The following is a 19,040-nucleotide window of genomic DNA, read 5'->3' on the forward strand; positions in this document are numbered from 1 at the left end:
CCGGTTATGCGTTTTTCATCCCTCGCTAAGTTGGTGATAGTTCTTGAGAAACTTTAGGCTTTATCAGCACCTTGTTTCTTTTTTGCATGGATCTCCACAAAACATCAATTTCAGTTTTTACTTCTTTCCTTATATTGCTGATCATTTTAATTATTTAACATTTTAATGAAATTACTTTTTTAAATAATTTGTGATTATTTTTCCATTAAATTGCTTTTTTTTCCTAAAAAAATAAATAAATAAATGAACTAATAAAAGTATAACAACACAAAAACTACAAATTCTTATATTTTGCAGTTTAATTATAAAACAGTTTTAACGTAATTAACACAGAAATCTTTTACAGCTCAAAATTCAATTTCAAAAACAAAATGTTCGAACAAAAGTGTTTCGATCGGTGGGGAAAATTACAAAAGCAAATAAAAAAATATGTACATTAATAAACTTTAAATTTAAAAATTAATAATTTTAGAATTACTGTTGTTGTTCATTTACGTCGCACTAGAGCTGCGCAATGGGCTATTGGCAACGGTCTGGGAAACATCCCTGAGGATGATCCGAAGACATGCCATCGCCATTTTGATCCTATGCACCTATGCAGGGGTGATGGCACCCCCCACTTCGATATCCCGACGACCTACAGGCGAAGTCGAGCACTTTACGGTAGCACAGTTTAACGAGGACCAATACCGTACATCCTCGGTCCCTACGCAGACTGATCCAAGTGGTCACCCCCCCCCCCGCACACTGACAGCAGCCAGTGATGCTTGACTTCGGTGATCTGCTGGGAACCGTGTCTTAACGATCAGTCCACTGCGGGACTAGAATTACTATTAAGATCTTATTTGATTAATTAGTAAGGCAACTTTAATTGATTGAGGGCTTCAAAATGGAGAGAGCTTCACTTTAATGCTGTATACATTCCACTTATAGTTTGGTACTGCTAAAATTAGTACTACTCTAGCCTATTATTGTTTGCGGTTAATGAAAGGACATAACGATCGAGGCCACACAGCATCATTTGGGTCGGCTGTTCAACGGCAGTTATAAAATAAATTTAAGAACGATTGTAGAAAAAGGCACCGAGAGTGCAATGAAATAGAAAAATTATTATTTGTTTGAAAATTATTGACTACAAAATTTGGTGTAAAAAATACCATGCGGGCAGCTCTGTAGAACACAAAATTGCAAATACTAAGTTGAAATTTAACACGCTGTAAAGGTTAGTTTTGATTATGAACTCAACACCGGTATTCAAATATGTTCGAAAATTAATTGTAATTTTATTATTGCTTCATATGCATTTTTTTTTTTTTTTTTTTACTACGCAAAAATGATAAGATTTATTGTTTAAAGTTATGATGAGTTGTAGAGAAAATACAGAGAAAATTTAGATTTCGATAGTTAAGTTGAAACTGTTAAAATAAAATAAAAATACTACGTTAGATCGATTTGTTTGCTACAAAAGAAAATTTGATCAAAACTACCAAAATATTGTAAAACTTACCTTATTTTTGGCCTTATGGGAAAAAGCTCAGTAATTTTTATCGAAGAGGTTTGGTAATGTTTTCGATTAATAAATAAAATTAGATTTTATAATATGAGTTGAAATTCGATAAATGTGGTAAAATTTGGTAATTTTAACATGATAGTTTAGAAAATGGTATAAAAAATATCTATTCAGAAAAATTTACTAGAATTTAGTTTTATATTTTTTAATAAATGTGAGGTTAAAAAAGCTGTAATTTTGAAAGCTAGAATATCCGGTAAACTGTTACCATTTAAATAGAAAAATTACCAAATGAATGGTTTAAATAAAGTATATATTTTTGTTTTATTATCAGAGTTATGGTTTTGTTTAGGAGAAATATCATTATCATAGAGTGCGGTAATTAACTTTTTTCTTTGTGAAGTCCGCTGAAAGGTAACTTAGTTAAAATTTGATTTGCTGAAAGGGTGGATTTATGTGTAAGCTTAACAAGAATTTTGTTTTGAAATTCCAATTTGTTCGAAAGCTATTGCAAATTTAATAGTCATTCGCGATGTCTTTCTTCAAGTTTTTTGTTTCAAATATTGACTATTCATCAATTGTTGTAGAAAATTTATTTTTTCCTCAGAAGATCTTTAATTTACAAGCTCGCGCTGAAGTTGTTGTCAATCAAAAGTAGCGAAAGAGTGGCGGATTTGTGTGTTGCTTGATATCACTCTTAATATTTATTTTCACATTTTTAAAAACACATTTTTTCACATTTTTAAATTTTTAAAACTTTGCTTAAAATAAACTTTGTGTCCTATATTGCAATTGTCAGAAAATAAGTATTTTTTAATTTGAAATTTTTTATTCCTTTTGGTGTACTACATTACGTTGAAAAAATTGATCCTTAGTTCAATTGGAGTTTTAGTGATATTTTTTTCGTATATGATTCTAAGATTGTTTTTGTTAAATTTTTGAAGATTATATCTTATAGATTAAGACCACAAAGCAATTACTATAATTATTGTTACTGCCTCTTGATATAGCAAGTGAAAGAAAAAAGAAAAGTGCTGGGGGGAAAAAAAACTGCATATTTCATTTCTCGGTAATTTTTCTTATCAAATAAATATTGAATCCGATATTAATTGATATTGAAATGATTTTCGCACTGAAAATTGTTTTTTAACTTAAGTTTTTTATAAATAAATTGGTAGTTAGTTGGGTAGAGTTTAAACGAGATTCTGGTTGATGTACCAACATTTGCTTTTTTAATATCTAAATTGCAATCGAGCAATGCGCATATTTGCAATATTGTGTGTTTCTTAAATATTTTTTAATTTCTTGAAATAAAACTAACACTAAATAGGTTACTTATTATTAGTACATAAATACAGTATTATTTAGTTGTAAATACTAGAAGAAAATTCATAAAATATCAACCATGAACATAAAATTTTTTTGAAATATTGTAGCCATTTCTGTTGTTAAACTTTATTTTTTAAAGCTCAGAAAACTGTAATAAAAAAAGTAAAGTTACTATTAATTAAGAATAAGTATTTACATAATATAATTAAAAAATTTTAAGAAACTTATTTTATGATCAGATTTTAAGCTAAAATCAAACTTTGATTTGAAAAGCATTAAATACTTATTATTCGCGTGCAAACAGGAATTAAAGAATATTAAATATTTTTAAAGACACAGTTATACAAAAAAAAAACACGTTTAAAAGTAAATAGTATAGTTTGTAAAATTATTAATAAAAACAATTATGAACAGGGAATATTGGGGGGTGATGTAGATTTTAAAGATGCATACTAGTTTCAGGTGGAATAGGTACTTTTTTGAAAGCTATACTATTATATAATTTGAGTAAAATGACTTAATATATGAAAGAATCATATATCATAAGAAGTTTAAAAACCATTTCATCGGAGATATAAAGTGCAAAAGAGTTTTTTCTAAATGGCAAAACACATTATCATTCACTATTAAGACTCTAGATATCATACATGCAATATAATTGTTTTCATATCTTTAAAAGTTCTACAGTTTCAAGACCGGGTGTATAATGGAAGAAATTTTTTAAAAACAAACATAAAAGAAAAACAAATAGTAAGTATAAGAGTTTGTTATGTTATGAAACATAAATAGGGCAAAAATAACATTTATAGAAAAGCAATTTTTCAAAATCATTATTCATTTGAATGTCGACGAAACGAATGCCGAGAAAACAGCCCTGTCGACAAATAGACTTGGCGATAAAATTAGCCTGTCCACGAAACGACCCTGTGGACGAAATGACCCTGTTGACAAATAGAGTTGACGATAATTTTAACATGTCGATAAAATTAGCCTGCCGACGAAACGACACTGTCAATGAAATGACAATTTCGACGAAACGACTCTGTCGACGAAACGACCCTGTCGACGAAATTACTATGTCGACGAAATGACCCTGTCGACGAAATGACCCTGTTGACAAATAGATTTGACGATAATTTTAACTTGTCGATAAAATTAGCCTGCCGACGAAACGACACTGTCAATGAAATGACAATTTCGACGAAACTACTCTGTCGACGAAACGACCCTGTCGACGAAATGACCCTTCAACGAAATGACTATGTCGACGAAATGACCCTGTCGACGAAATGACCCTGTTGACAAATAGATTTGACGATAATTTTAACTTGTCGATAAAATTAGACTGTCCACGAAATGACCATGTAGACGAAATGACTCTGTCGACGAAAACGACCCTGTCGATAAAATTACCCTGTCGACGAAATTACAATGTCGATGAAATGATCCTGTCGACGTAATGACCCTGTTGACAAATAGACTTGACGATAATTTTAACCTGTCGATAAAATTAGCCTATCGACAAACGACACTGTGGACGAAATGACCCTGTCGACGAAATGACTTGTCGACGAGACGAGCCTGTCGATGAAATGACCCTGTCTACGAAATGACCCTGTCGACGAAATGACCATGTCGACGAAATGGTCTGTCGACGAAACGACCCTGTCGTGGAAACGGCCTGTCGACGAAATGACCTAATCGATGAAAAGGTCTGTCGATGAAGTGGTGTCGAAGAAATGGCCTGTCGATGAAGTGATTGTCGATTAAATGAACCAGACCCTATTTATTTTCACATTTTTAAAAACTATAAGCTTAATAAATAACGATAAAAACCGTTCCCTGTTTAAGCTTTAATAAGTTTCGTTAACGTATAAAATTACTTCTCATTATTTTTTCTCATTGAGTTACACAATCTATATTCCTTAAGTAAAATATTTTTTTCAAGTATAGATAATTATTTTTCAAATTTATTAAATCCTCTATTTCATTACTGTTAAAAAAATGTTCTTACATAAAGCTACAATACTTATATGTTTTGAAAATAAAATGTTCTGTGTTTTGTGAAAAATATTGCAGTTTAAGAAAATAAAGAAAAAATCGATGATGAATGATAAGCAATTACGGGGGTTGGTGAGCGGAGTAAGAAAAGGGCAAAGCCTCCTAATTTTTATTTTTGTAGAAATGAAAAGATTTTTAAACCGAAAATGGAAAGGTAGTTTTTAATTATGCATTGAATAAAGTTTCAAATGATAAAATAAAAAATAATAAATGTTCTTACAACTTTTAGTTATGCAAATAATAGCAAAATAAAAACTGTTATTACTTTAAGAACTTTCTATGCATATTTAAAAACTGCGTGCAAACTAATAATGAATTTCTAAAATCAATGTCGTTGCCTTAAGCGTAAATAAAATAAAGTTTCAAAGTTAAAGTAACATTAAACAAGTTTTTCTGTTAAATAATTTAAAATTCGTGAATTTTAACGCCATTGAAAAAATAAACAAGCATATCTAAATATACTTTTGTAATCTAAATATCATCCGTAAGAAAATTAAAAGGACATCATTACTCTCTTATGAAGCAGTTAAATGAAATAAGTATTTAGTTGGAAATCTCTAATTCTTGTATCCAAGACTATGAATTTGTAGCAATTGATATTTAGGCTTTTATATTTTTGTGATCATTAGCTTTCAACCAAAATTATTATTTTGTAATGTAAATGGATAAAACTAAATAACCCATTCTTCCTTCATTAAAAAAAGAAATAAAAAACAAAATTTTCTTTCAACATGGAAAGTAGTTTATAAATACTTTTAGAAGGAAATATGCATTTTTTACGAACTCATAATGTGAAATGCTAATATTATATTATACACAGTCATTTTGCTAATGTGAATAAATTTCTCAATTAAAGACAAATGCTTAATTATTTATATAAAAAAATATTTCACAAAAAGAGAAAAACGTCTTTTTTTTGTACTTTTTATATAAAAAGTGGATGAAAACTAATAAATGGTCTTTTTACTTAAACGTAATTAATAACGGCAGCTTCACTGTTCATTATAAAGAAACGAGATTCTAATTTACTGCTCCGTTAATAAAAACATTTATGTAAGCATTATTTCAAAATATATATGCAGAAAAAAAATTTCTTAAAAAATTACTCGACTTCAATAATTATTTCATCAAGTGAGCTTCCTTATCGATATCTATAGAAAACGGCGCCTTTGGCAAGCCTCCTATCGGCGCCCTTCTTAAAATATTTTTATTCTCTATTGTTTCACATATATACACACCAGCATATATATATACATATATATACATATATATATATATATATATATATATATATATATATATATATATATATATATATATATATATATATATATATATATATATATATATATATATATATATATATATATATATATATATATATATTATTATTATTATTATTATTATTATTATTATTTTTTAAATAAAATAAAAAAGCAAAAATTTAAAAAAAAAGTTAAATTAAAAATTTTTTTATAAAAATTCGGGAAAAAAAAGATATAATCTCTTTATCAGCTCACACTATTATATCCATAAAAAGGAGTGCTTTTCAATATTGTATCAATGTAGCCAGAGCAAAATATATCAATACAATAGTGTGAGGAGCACTCAAAAAACTTTTTTGAAACAAAATAAAACACATTAGGTAATAAACATCACGTAAAAAGCAGAAAATAAAATGTAAAAAAAAAAAAACTGAGCAGAACACAATACGAAATCTGTAAAGCGAATAGCTAATTCAAATGAACTTACATGTACGGGAAAATTTTGGAAATAATGATTTAAATTATTTCCGTAATAAAATTGTCAGATTGCACAATATGAAAACAGAAGAGCAAATTGTGGTAAAAGCGTAAATAGAGGGATTTGTTTTAAGGCGCGTTCTTACTGAAGTACTGAAGCGCGCTTGATTTGTTAGTTACCAAGGATTGTCTCGAAAATGGATGTGCGCAAGGTGATATTATACTGGCTAATTTAAAGATTATTGTAGTTCATTTACGTCACACTAGAGCTGCACAATGGGATTTAGAGAAGTTTATAATAATTAAAGTTGATATTTAATCATACAATTTTAATGATTTTAAAAATATAACATTTATTTAAGAGGGAAAGGAACATGATTGCCGTTTTGCACATATTTTTAGCTATGCAATTGCCCGAAATGGATTTGCCCAAGAAGTTTTTAATAAACTTATTTATAATGACATACAATTAACTCAAGGATTTCACATAGAATATTATTACTTTAGTTGGGTATCCATTGTTTTTTATCAAATTTTGAAAGAGTTTATCGATTTGTTTTTGGGATAAATAAATATTACTACAAATTCTTTTAATTCTGTTCATTTCATTAAAAATGGTATTTAAATAGATATTTTTAGGAACATTAGAATTCTAAGCAATTAGTTTATTTATATTAAAATTGAAATCATTTCTGTTATCGTTCAAATCAACTAAGCAGATATTTTCTTCGTTTATAATACCCAAATCGAAAAAATTAAAATTAATATTATCATCATGATTACGAAGCAAAGATTAATTCCTCGGGGTAAATATTTTAATAAAATTGTACAACCCTGAAAATTAAAGATAATTTAATCATCAATAATCTAAAAATAAATTTAATATTAAGAGCATGATTTTTTTTCTTCATAATAGTGCAAAAACAAGTTAGCTAAGAGAGATAAGAAATTAAATTCTTTTGGTATTCCATCGATTTGAATAAAATTCTTTTCCATTGTAAAGGTAGTCATTAAAGAGACAAAATTAATTAGAATTTCTCAATGATCAAAATCGCAACTAAGGATATTTTTAAAATCATAGTAATAATTCAAAAAGATATCCTTTAGTTTAGAAAGGGGAATGCTATTGAAAAGATCCTGGAAATCAAAAGTTGCAATAGAATTAATTTCATTATCTTTAATATATTCTAAACTCGGGTGATTATTAGTAATAATTCAAGAAAAACCTTCTTTAATAATATTGTTAATAATTAATATTAAAGTAGTTAGAGAAAATGGAAACCACTATGTACATATTTTTCCGGCATTGTGCTTGAAATTTTTAAAAGGAAAATAAAGGCAGTTAAAATCTAGAGATTTTAGTTTCGTTTCGCATTTTTCTTCTTTTTTAGGATATTGAAACTTTTTTTTAAAATCGAATTGTAGACTTAGAACTATCCAAAAGAATTATATATTTAAATAAAAGTTTGTATACTCAAATTAAAAATTCTTATCTTTAATTCTTGTTTGTTCATTTTATGCACATAAGTCCGAAGGTGGTAGGAACCCATCAAGTAAATCAGAAAAAGAATTACCTTTATAGTCCTTATTATTAGTATCAGATAATCATGCATTATTACAATTTTAATGGTTCGATAGGGAAACGTTAAATCTTTCATTTTAAATTACAAAATATATTACGATAAAATTGTAAGTTACTTTATTTTTCTTTAAACCCATAGAAATAAGCTAAAAAATTAGTATATACAATAAAAATCAAATATAAAAACGTACTTCCCCTTAATAAACACGCTTTTCATCAAATTTAGGTTTTTGATCTTCAAAATATTCCCCAGAAGTTTAGAATAGAAAAGAGGTCGAAATTCTGTGCATCGTAATGATGCTTCCCCTCCCCCTTATATATTTTCTTTAAATTTGAACTAAATGGAATGTTATTTTTATGTAAAGAAACAAAAAAGTTACAAAAGTGCAATAGTAACTAAGTAGCGCCTCGCAATTAAATGCAATTTCGGAAAAGAGGCATAATGTCTTTTCCACCACATTAATGGGCATTCCGAAATGCTTATTTTTGAAATATTTAAATACTCATTCATCTCACTCTCAGCTTTTGCTATTGGTGTACATTCCAAATGGCGAATTAGGAAATCGTTTAATAAATTACTATTTGTTTTCTTTTCATTTCTCTGTTTTTTTTTCATTAAGATAATTAAGAAATAACTTTAAAATTACTTAAAGATTAAAAATCCTTACTAGATCAAAAATCTCAAACAAATATGATTGTTATAATGAAAAATTATTGACTAACTTATGCTATTTATGCTTTCAATACAACGTTCAAATATATTAATATATATATTGATATTAAGCTATTAGGAATTGTTCAGCACTCCATTATTTAAAATGCACTAGAAAGTTTATTATATTCAAAAGTAATTTTCTGCATCAGCTATTAATTAAAATAATATATATATATATATATATATATATATATATATATATATATATATATATATATATATATAGTTGAGCGTTTGCCATTTTTAAAAATAGTATGGCATATGTATACTGTTTCAAAAAAAAATGACGCGATCTTCTTTATTTATTTATTTTTTTTTTGATGGACTACGAGGCCTGAATTGCTTGAAACTTATTGAATTTTTCAAATCAGATCAATTTTTTTTAAATTCATTTTTATCGTATGAGATTTTTTTATTCATTTTTAGCGTACCGAGCGTAAAAGAACTACTTGAAATACTCATATCTTACGCAGTTGCTTGCAATTTTTTTTAAAATTTTAAATCAATACTGTTGTAATTAATTTTGAATTGCAACAAAAAGTTTGTTTAATTCCATAGAATATTTTTAAAGTTATAGCAAAAGACCATAAAACAAAAAATTATCTTTTTTTAATAAAAAGAAAACCTTCATAGCTCCATTAATATTTACGCTAGGTTCACGAAATGCTATGCAGTTACTAAAAACAACAACTTAAGTAATTGGTACAAGTTCCAAGCTTATTGCTTGATTTTCTGGCATAGGGTGTTAAAAAACTTGTTATTTTTCATTACTTATTGTAGGTTTCCAAAATCTCTGAAAGCTATAAATTTTATTGCTTAGTGCTAAATATCGAGTGAAATAAACAACTCTAAAGTTACAAAATAATCCTTTAGGAAATTCTTGCGAATAGTATGAATATATATATATACATGTATATATATATATATATATATATGCTCCCGTGCTTTGCTAGCCCGACGACCTGCGCTCAAAGTCGAGCACTTTACGGTAGAAGAGTTTAACGAGGACCGATACCGCGCACCCTCGGTCCTTACGCAAGCTGATCAAAATGGTCACCCACCCGCTTACTGACAGCAGCAAATGCTGTTTGACTTCAATTCTCTAGTAACCGTGTCTTTACGATCAGCCCACTGCTGGAGTGTATATATAGGGGAGAGTGGGGTCAATTGTAACATTTTTTACTTAACTATTTTTAACTAACAAAAAATTCAATATATTATTAGTATTAATTGACAGACGAGTAAAGTAGACTATCCTCTACTAGAAAAAAAAAAAATACCTGATTTTAAATATTATTATATTAGTTATTAACAATTTTTGACAGTCGTGCAGTTGTTACAATTGTCCCCACTTACGGGGTCAATTGTAACAGTTCATAAATTCAACTAAAACAGTTAATTATATATATTATCATAGTTGTGATATATTTTTTTATTGATCAAAATAGTAGTGATATTTTAGGAGTAAAAATAATAATGAGCAGAAACTTAAAGGGTTAAACTTTTAACTTTAAGGGGTTAAAAATTTTAATTTATGCTGTGAAAGGTGACAAATAAAATAATGCACATACAACATAATATAAATGATATAGGAAACTATTGGTGGTTCTTAAAGAGTTAAGTAATGGTTTGTAAACACAAGATTATTTATTTTCAGCTGTTACAATCGTCCCTTTACTTATTGTTACAATTGTCCCCAAGACGCCATTTCAGCTTCATTTGTTAAAAACAATGCTAGTTAATTAGCAAAACTAATCTTTTTTTTATTGAAATGTTAATTAAAGTGTCCACTTACATATTCGGTTACTAATTTTTATTTGTTTGAACAAAATTACTCTGTTACAATATAATATTCTAATACCAAAAAAAGTACTTGCGTGGCGTGAAAATATCTTTTGTGATGTAACTCTTTCAAAAGTACACAAAAATGGTTGCCATCAGGGGTGTACATGTAGATTTATTAAATACACCTTGTGCGCCACCTAGGAACCAAATCTAGAACCCGACACTCGAAATTTTTGCTCTGTTACAATCGTACCCTGTTACAATTGACCCCACTCTCCCCTATATATATATATATATATATATATATATATATATATATATATATATATATATATATATATATATATATATATTATGAAAAAAATTATACTCTAAGTATTAAATTTGTTTTTAGATATATTGATGACTTAATTATCTTTAATCTCCAAGATTATACTATTTTATTGAGTGATATATACTCTGAGGAATTAATCTTACTTCGTAATTATGATAATAATATTAATTACAATTTTTTGGATTTAGGTATAATGAAAGTTGAAAATATCTGCTATGTTGATTTATACGATAAAAGAAATGATTTTAATTTTAATATTAATAAACTAGTTACTTGGAATTCTAATGTTTCTAGGTGTATCTATTTAAATACCACTTTTAATGAAATGAACAGAATTAAAAGAATTTGTAGTAATATTTATTTATCCCAAAAACAAATCGATAAACTCTTTCAAAATTTGATAAAAAACAATGGATACCCAACTGAAGTAATAAAATTTTACATAAAATCATTGAATTAATCGTATATTATTGTGGATATATTTACTAAACATTTTTTTGTTTTTTGTTTTTTTTGTTCATTTTTATGATTTTTCCATGTGCAAATCCTTTTCAGGTAAATCCATTGCCAAAATTATTTACTAAATAATTTCTTTGTTAATTTGTATAATTTTTCCATGTGCAAATCCATTTCGGGCAAATCCGTGGTTAGAATTATTTACTAAAAATTCCTTTACTAAATTATTTCCTTTGTTAATCTATACAGTTTTCCATGTGCAAATCCATTTCGGGCAAATCCGTGGGTAAAATTGTTTGCTAAAAATTTCTTTATTAATTTATACAATTTTTCCATGTGCAAATCCGTTTCGGGCAAATCCGTGGCTAATATTATCTACTAAAAATTTTTTCTTTGTTAATTTTTCCATGTGCAAATCCATTTCGGGCAAATCCGTGTTAAAATTATCTATTAAAATTTTTTTCCTTGATAATTTAAATAATTTTTCTATGTGCTAATCCATATCGTGCAAATCCGCGGCTAAAATTATTTGCAAAACAGGCACTTTATGTTTCTCTTTTCTATTTTATATTTTTTCTTCAATAAACATCTACCTTCTAAAACTATTTATGATCAATTTTTAAAATTATCTAGTATAATATTACCTTGCGCACATCCATTTCGGGCCCATCCTTGGTAACTAACAAATCAAATCTCAGAATAGTAAATCACTTCAGCTGTGCAGTAAGAACGGCACTTTAAAACCCTCTTGTTACACTCAATTTGCGCTTTTGTTTTCATCTTTTGTTTTCATCTTTTGCAATCTGGCAATCTTTCTGCGAAAACATTTTTAAATCATTCTTGAAAAATATTTCGACCATGTAAGTTGATCTGATTTTGCTGCTCGCTTTATAGCCCCCTTTTTAATGTTTTTCCTTTTATTTCATTTTATTTTCTGTTTTTACATGTTATTTTTACTTTTTGTGATCTATTTTACTTATTGTTATTTTTATAAAAAAAATTTTGAGTGCTCCTCACACTATTGTATTAATATATTTTGCTTTGGCTTTATTGATACAATATCCGAAAGCACTCTGTTTTACGGATATAATCGTGTGAGCTGCAGAAAAGATTATATCTTTTTTTTTTCCCCGGTTTTTTGAATAAAATTTCATTCTTTTTTTTCAATTTATATATATTTATTTAAACAATTGTTTTTTTTTTTACTTTCTATTCCCCCCCCCCCTTTCTTTTTATTTGCCTATAATTTTTCTTTGTTTTATTCTTCATTTTGAACTTCTCTAATGAGTTCTGTTTACTTGCAGCTTAAGCGCAATAAATGAAATTCATTGTTTTTCTTAACTTTCTTCGTGTTTTTTTGTATTTTTTTATGTATATATATATATATATATATATATATATATATATATATATATATATATATATATATATATATATATATATATATATATATATATATTTTCGCGTAACTGAAATTATAGAGGACAATTTCAATCTGTTCAAAAAGTTATAACTGCATTATGCGTTTTTTCGCCATTTCTTAAACTTCTTTTACGTTGAATAATTCCTACTAAACCATTCTTTTTTTTTCTAATTTTTTTCTTCTTCTTTTTCTCGAAATTTTCATTTTGGACGCGAGTACTAACACTTGACTTCCATGTCAAAGGCTACGAAAACTGAAACATTTTAATAAAACACTGATTTGATGCTGTTAAAAGTTAATATTTTTATCGAAACTTTTAAAAACATAAGTGGTTCAAAAGAAATTTAAAAATTTTCAAATTTTTAAAGGTATATGAAAGCTATATTTATAAATTTGTAACAAATAAAATTAAATCTTAACAAAATGTGCTTAAAAGAGTAACTAGAATTTTAAAAACAAAATCTTTTTTTTAAATTGATTTTCAGGAAGAAACAGAGCTAAAATGATTGAGGTAGATGTATAGGAGTTGTTAAACGAAGCGATAGTGTAATGAACCTCCAAATAATTAACAAAAAAATTACTGTTTTACTTGAAGTTCTTTAAAAACTATAGTTATGTTGATTTCGTAAAAATGTAAGACGAATTGCATGTTGTTTACCTACTTTAGCGAAGATAAAACATAGTTAATAAGATTAATATTTTAAAAATATTAGTTCAATCAACATAAAATTATTATGTTAAAAATGTTTGTTCCAATCTCAATTGGAACAATAATTTACTAGACTTTTACTATTACTTAATTTTTTAAATTACTCGACTTTATACAATATGACTTTGTTTAAATTTGACAGTAAAATATTGTGTTTTAAAAACATTATCAGTGTACAGAATTGCATTGAAAAAATATATAATTGTAATTAATTAGTAAACATGATTGTGGTAGAATATTTCATTATAAAACAATATTGATGTAATTTTAATTTTCAGGGAAGATGAATTACCGCGTTAAAAAAGAGAGATTGTTTACTTTTTATATTTAGAATACATTTTAACAAGATTAATAACTAATCATATTAGAAATGTATGAAGAAAATTTTTAATTGTCAAAATAATTTTTGCATTGTAGTTCTAAATTTAAAAAAAAACACACACGCACACACACACACATTAAGAAATATTTTTTATGTATAGATATTTTGACGGTGGTACTTGTTTTTTTATTCGGCATCACCATTTTTTTTTTTTTTTGCATGTTCTTAGCTGCAATATTTTTGTAACTACAAATCATTGAAGACGACTATTGTACGCGTCACTCATAAGAAGGCGGACAACAGTTTCATCCATTTAGATTTGGCTTTATTTCGCTATTCTGGCGCACACGCTTAAAATTTTTATGCTAGGTAGAAACATTTGCTGATAGGAGTGTGAGCAGGTGTGTGAGGCAGGTGGGCCTCACACACCTGCAGATAATTATGGGGTTAAACTCAGGTAGGAACTTCCGAGGATGGACAGTGATGTAGCCCCCCCCCCCATTTATTTTAGCACAATAGTTTATTTAATAAGTTAAATAATATCCGACTTCATAGTCCTGAAATTTCTGAATTCCTGATAAAAAATAAAAAAAATTGGAAAAACAACTTTATTTTTATTTTTTTTTTTTTTTTAGCTCTTTGCTCTGATTTCTGATATGTCTGTGCTCAGAACATCACATATTCTACAAATACTAATGCATCAACTACAAATTAAAAAAATAAATAATATATATATATATATATATATATATATATATTATTTTAATTAATAGCTGATGCAGAAAATTACTTTTGAATATAAATGCTAAGAAACATATATTTACTTTGCTTTCCTTTCAAAATTATTGAAACCCCTCTTAAAAGTAATTTATTAAAGATGTCACGAATTTAATTGCAGATTTTAAATAAATCAGGGCTTCTTAAACTTTTTTATATAGCGACCCCCTTCAAGCTTAGGAAATTTTAAACGACCCCCTCCTCCATATAATGAAATATATATTAACCGTAGATGTAGATGTAATATCGCACTATTTTACAATGTAAATAAAATAAGGATTAAAGAATACGTACCCATTCATTTCACATATATATAATTGGAAACGTTGACGGGATATCGGTCGTAATAAAACACAATAAATAGAATGACATAAAACTATATATATATTTATTCAATAGAAAAAATAAACTTTTGTAACAATTTTTTTATAAGAAAACATAAAACTATATCTATATATTCAATAGAAAAAATAAACTTTTGTAACAATTTTTTTAATAAAAACATATTATTAACATCAAACAATATTAATGTGACGGATGTGATTGTTTATTTTTACACAAATAATTAAATCTAGGCTCAATTTGAGTTAGTGCAGATCGTAATAAATTTTCAACGTTTATTAAAGTTGAACGGTATTTTGATTTTATGTAAGTTAATGTGGAAAAGGCTGATTCACATAAATATGTTGTACAAAATGGCAGTAATTTGTTCATTGCCATTTCCGATAGTAGGGGATATTCTGATTTGATTTCTATCCAAAATTCATGCACAGGCACTTGAGAAAATCTAAGTCGCAAGGTAGTATCACTTGTTAATTCGGCAAATTCTTCTTGTGCTTTTAAGTTTAAAAAATTAATTTCTTCCATTTCAATTGAAAATGGATTGCAAATCCATTGTTGTGTATCGATATCATTGGGAAAATACCTATGCATGTAAACTTCCATATCCTTCAAATGATTAACTATAATTTTTGTTATAGGAGTATCTTTTTTTGAAATATTGTTACTAATTATATACTCGTCAGTAAATGGAAACATTTCGAGCGATCCACTTTCCACTCTGTTCTTCCATATAAGAATTTTTTTAACAAAGGCCTCAAGTTTATTTTTTAACATAAACATATTAACACAGACTCCCTGCATTGATAAATTCATATCATTGATTTTATCAAAAATATCTGCCAAATAGCATAGCTTGAGAAGCCATAAATTATCTTGAAAATAATCGGCCAAATTAGAATTTTGCTCTGTTAGAAATATAAGAACTTCATCTTTTAAAGTTAATAATCGTTTCAAACTTCGACCTCTTGATAGCCACCTAACTTCAGCATGTAGCAATAAACTTGTATAATCCGAATCCATATCAATGCACAAATTTTTAAACAATCGACTATTAAGCATATATGGCAACGTTACTTTTAAAAAGTAACGAGTAAAAGTACAAGTATTTTTAAAAAAAAGTAACGAGTAAAAAGTAAAAAGTTCTTATTTTAAAAAGTAACGAGTAAAAAGTACAAGTAAAAGTACAAGTAAACTAACTAACTCAGTGGCGCGACAGCCCATTAAGAGGGCCAAGGCCGACTGTGCCCATCAAGTACTAAACAAGTACTAAACAAAAAAAGTAACGATTTAAAAGTACATTTCTAAGAAATCGAAAATTCAAAGTAACCTAAAATTTTATCGAATAATATTCTTATGCTCTTTAATGTTTTTGGAAAATTGTTGTTATTTATTTAATTATTTTTAATTTTGAAAGTTGTGGACATTAATTTATTTTTAAATTCGGAAGAATATTATAATATAATTCTTAATATTTAATATTATAATATAATCAATTGATTTTAATTTTTAGTTTATTATTTTTATTTATTCAAATTACCATTGATTTAAAATTGTTTTACTTTATAGAAGCGCGTTTTAAAAGCACAAACATAAGCAAAGCAAACACGGGGTTTCAGACAGCTTTGTGATCTTTGAGCTAGTAAAAAATAATTGAATGCGCAGTATAAGTTGCGACAGAACAGTCTACAGTTTTATTTGTAACAATGGCTAATGCTGAAGTCATGCGAGAAAATCATTTTCCGAACATTTCTGCCTAACGGAATAATTAAAATTTGTAAATGAATTTTAGTATCAGCGGCTAAATTAATACCTTCGAGTTTTCAAGAGTTAAAATAGTAATTATAATAGTTTTCATTAGCACAAATAGTTCTGAAGTTCTTAAAGATTTGACTGGGCGTTGTTTGACAAGGTCGGGGATTAACATAATTTTAGTAAAAAATTTACTAGGTAAAAATGTATTTAGTAAAAAATGTATTAAGACAAAAATGTATTATTAGTGAGTTCAAAACGAAAATTGAAAAACGTAACAAAAAAATCCAACAGTTTTTATTTAAAATGTATTAAATAAATGCATCAAACTCGAAAATGAATGAAAAGAACTTGCTAATTAATATTTGTTGCTAACTCTAGGATTGGCATGATGTTTTCTGCTTTAGAAAATTTAAAATCCATGGGGTTTTTTTCTGTTACGTTATTAGTGATTGTATGGTGTTCAGCTTGGACAATTCTTTCCAATTTTTTTGTAGTCTCCTCTCTAGCTTTTTCTTCCAACCAATTATATTTGATGCAAGGTATCAGACCTGCAGCAAACATAAATCGTCCTGCGATTTCACATCTCGAAACCTTTCGCTGTTCGAAAGAGCCGTCTTTTCCCATTCAGGAATGACAATTTTAAAAGGTCAAGGTATTTAAACACGAAGTTAGCTGCGAATGCATATATATTGCACATTAATTTTATAAATTAAAAAAACATAAGCATTTTTTTAATTGATTCATTTTTTATTTTTTTTTAATTTTAGAAAGCTTACTGAGTTTTGGAAAAAAGTAACGATTTCATTCGACATTTCCGTTACAAATACTTGTACTTTTTCCCAAAAAAAGTAACGAAAGTACAAGTAAAAGTACTAAATTTAAAAAGTAACGAAGTACAAGTAAAAGTACATACTTTTTACTTGTACCGGCGGTACAAGTAACGAAAGTAAAAGTACTGCCATATATGCTATTAAGTGCTCGACTTTTAATAAAGTTAATGATTTTGACTGCATCAAAAAACACAGTGTTTAATTCTGGTGCAATTTTTTTAACAACAAGTGCCTCTCGGTGAATCATACAATGTGTAAATGTAATATGATCATTTCCAGCTTTAACAAATGCTGTAAAACCAAGATCTTGTCCGGTCATTGCTGCAGCACCGTCCGTGCACACACCAACACAATTTTTCCAATTTAATCCTTCTTTTTCAAAAAACTCATTTACTTTTTTATATATATCTTTTCCACGAGTATGACCTTCCAGAGGACGACAAAACAGTATATCTTCATGAATGCTTCCCTCATAAATATATCTTACAAAAAGTAACAACTGTGCCATTTTTGAAATGTCTGTCGACTCGTCCAGTTGTATTGCAAACTTTGAGCTGTCTTTAAGCCTCATAAGAAGCTGTTGAAATTGATCATTGCTAATGTCTGAAATTCTTTTGGACACAGTGTCATTTGATAATGGAATTTTACTAATTTCAGCAGCATACTGTTTTCCATGAGCAATTTCAGACATTCTTATAGCTGCAGGTAGTAAAAGTTGCTCTCCAATAGTAAAAGGCTTTTTCGTTTTTGCTATCAAATACGAAACTTCATACGATGCCAATAGATATTTATCATTCAAAGTAACATACTTCTCCAAAGTGTTCTTTTCTTTATTTGATGTTTGCAAAAGACGCTCAAAATATTCTATTGGCTTTTTTGATAACGTTGCATGTTTAGTATTCAAATGTCGTTGCAGTTTTGACGGTTTCATGCTTTCTGCAGCCAAAACTTCTTTGCAAATTAAGCACACTGGTTGTTCTTCACTGTTGTGAGAAGAGCATGTGAAGCCATACTGCAAATATGATTCGTCATATTTTCTTTTTTTTGTTTTGCTAGAAGTCGGATTTGAAGCACTGCAACTTGGTTGTGACGGCGTGGCAGACTTATTAGTTGGAATTTTAATTAGCCATTTATCCATGATGGTTAAATAATAATAAATAATTAAACAAAATGTAGTTGAACTTTAACGTAATAATTAAAAACACCAACTGAAAATTACACAGTAAATACACAGTAAATACACACATGTCACTACGAAGACAAAGCTGAGTCCAAACTGAAGTACAAACAGAAAAATAACAACACTCGAATCTTTACCAGTGCAATGACAACAAATTACGATCAGATCAACACCGACGCATGGCGTGTTCA

The 19,040-nt window shown here is 27.6% G+C and overlaps 1 protein-coding gene across 1 annotated transcript in view; it reads right to left on the reverse strand.

Annotated features, from left to right (window-relative positions):
* The window catches only part of LOC122270283 (zinc finger BED domain-containing protein 5-like), a 30,666-nt gene extending 11,859 nt beyond the window's left edge, over nt 1-18,807 (reverse strand). Inside the window, exon 1 of the mRNA XM_087149381.1 lies at nt 18,064-18,807. Within this exon, the coding sequence (XP_087005507.1) occupies nt 18,064-18,807 (744 nt within the window). The remainder of the gene's footprint in view (nt 1-18,063) is intronic.
* Between the last annotated feature and the right edge of the window lie 233 nt (nt 18,808-19,040).

Source organism: Parasteatoda tepidariorum, chromosome 8 (assembly GCF_982258835.1).
Source record: "Parasteatoda tepidariorum strain Cologne lab strain chromosome 8, Ptep-v5.0, whole genome shotgun sequence".
In the NCBI taxonomy this organism is placed as follows: domain Eukaryota; kingdom Metazoa; phylum Arthropoda; class Arachnida; order Araneae; family Theridiidae; genus Parasteatoda; species Parasteatoda tepidariorum.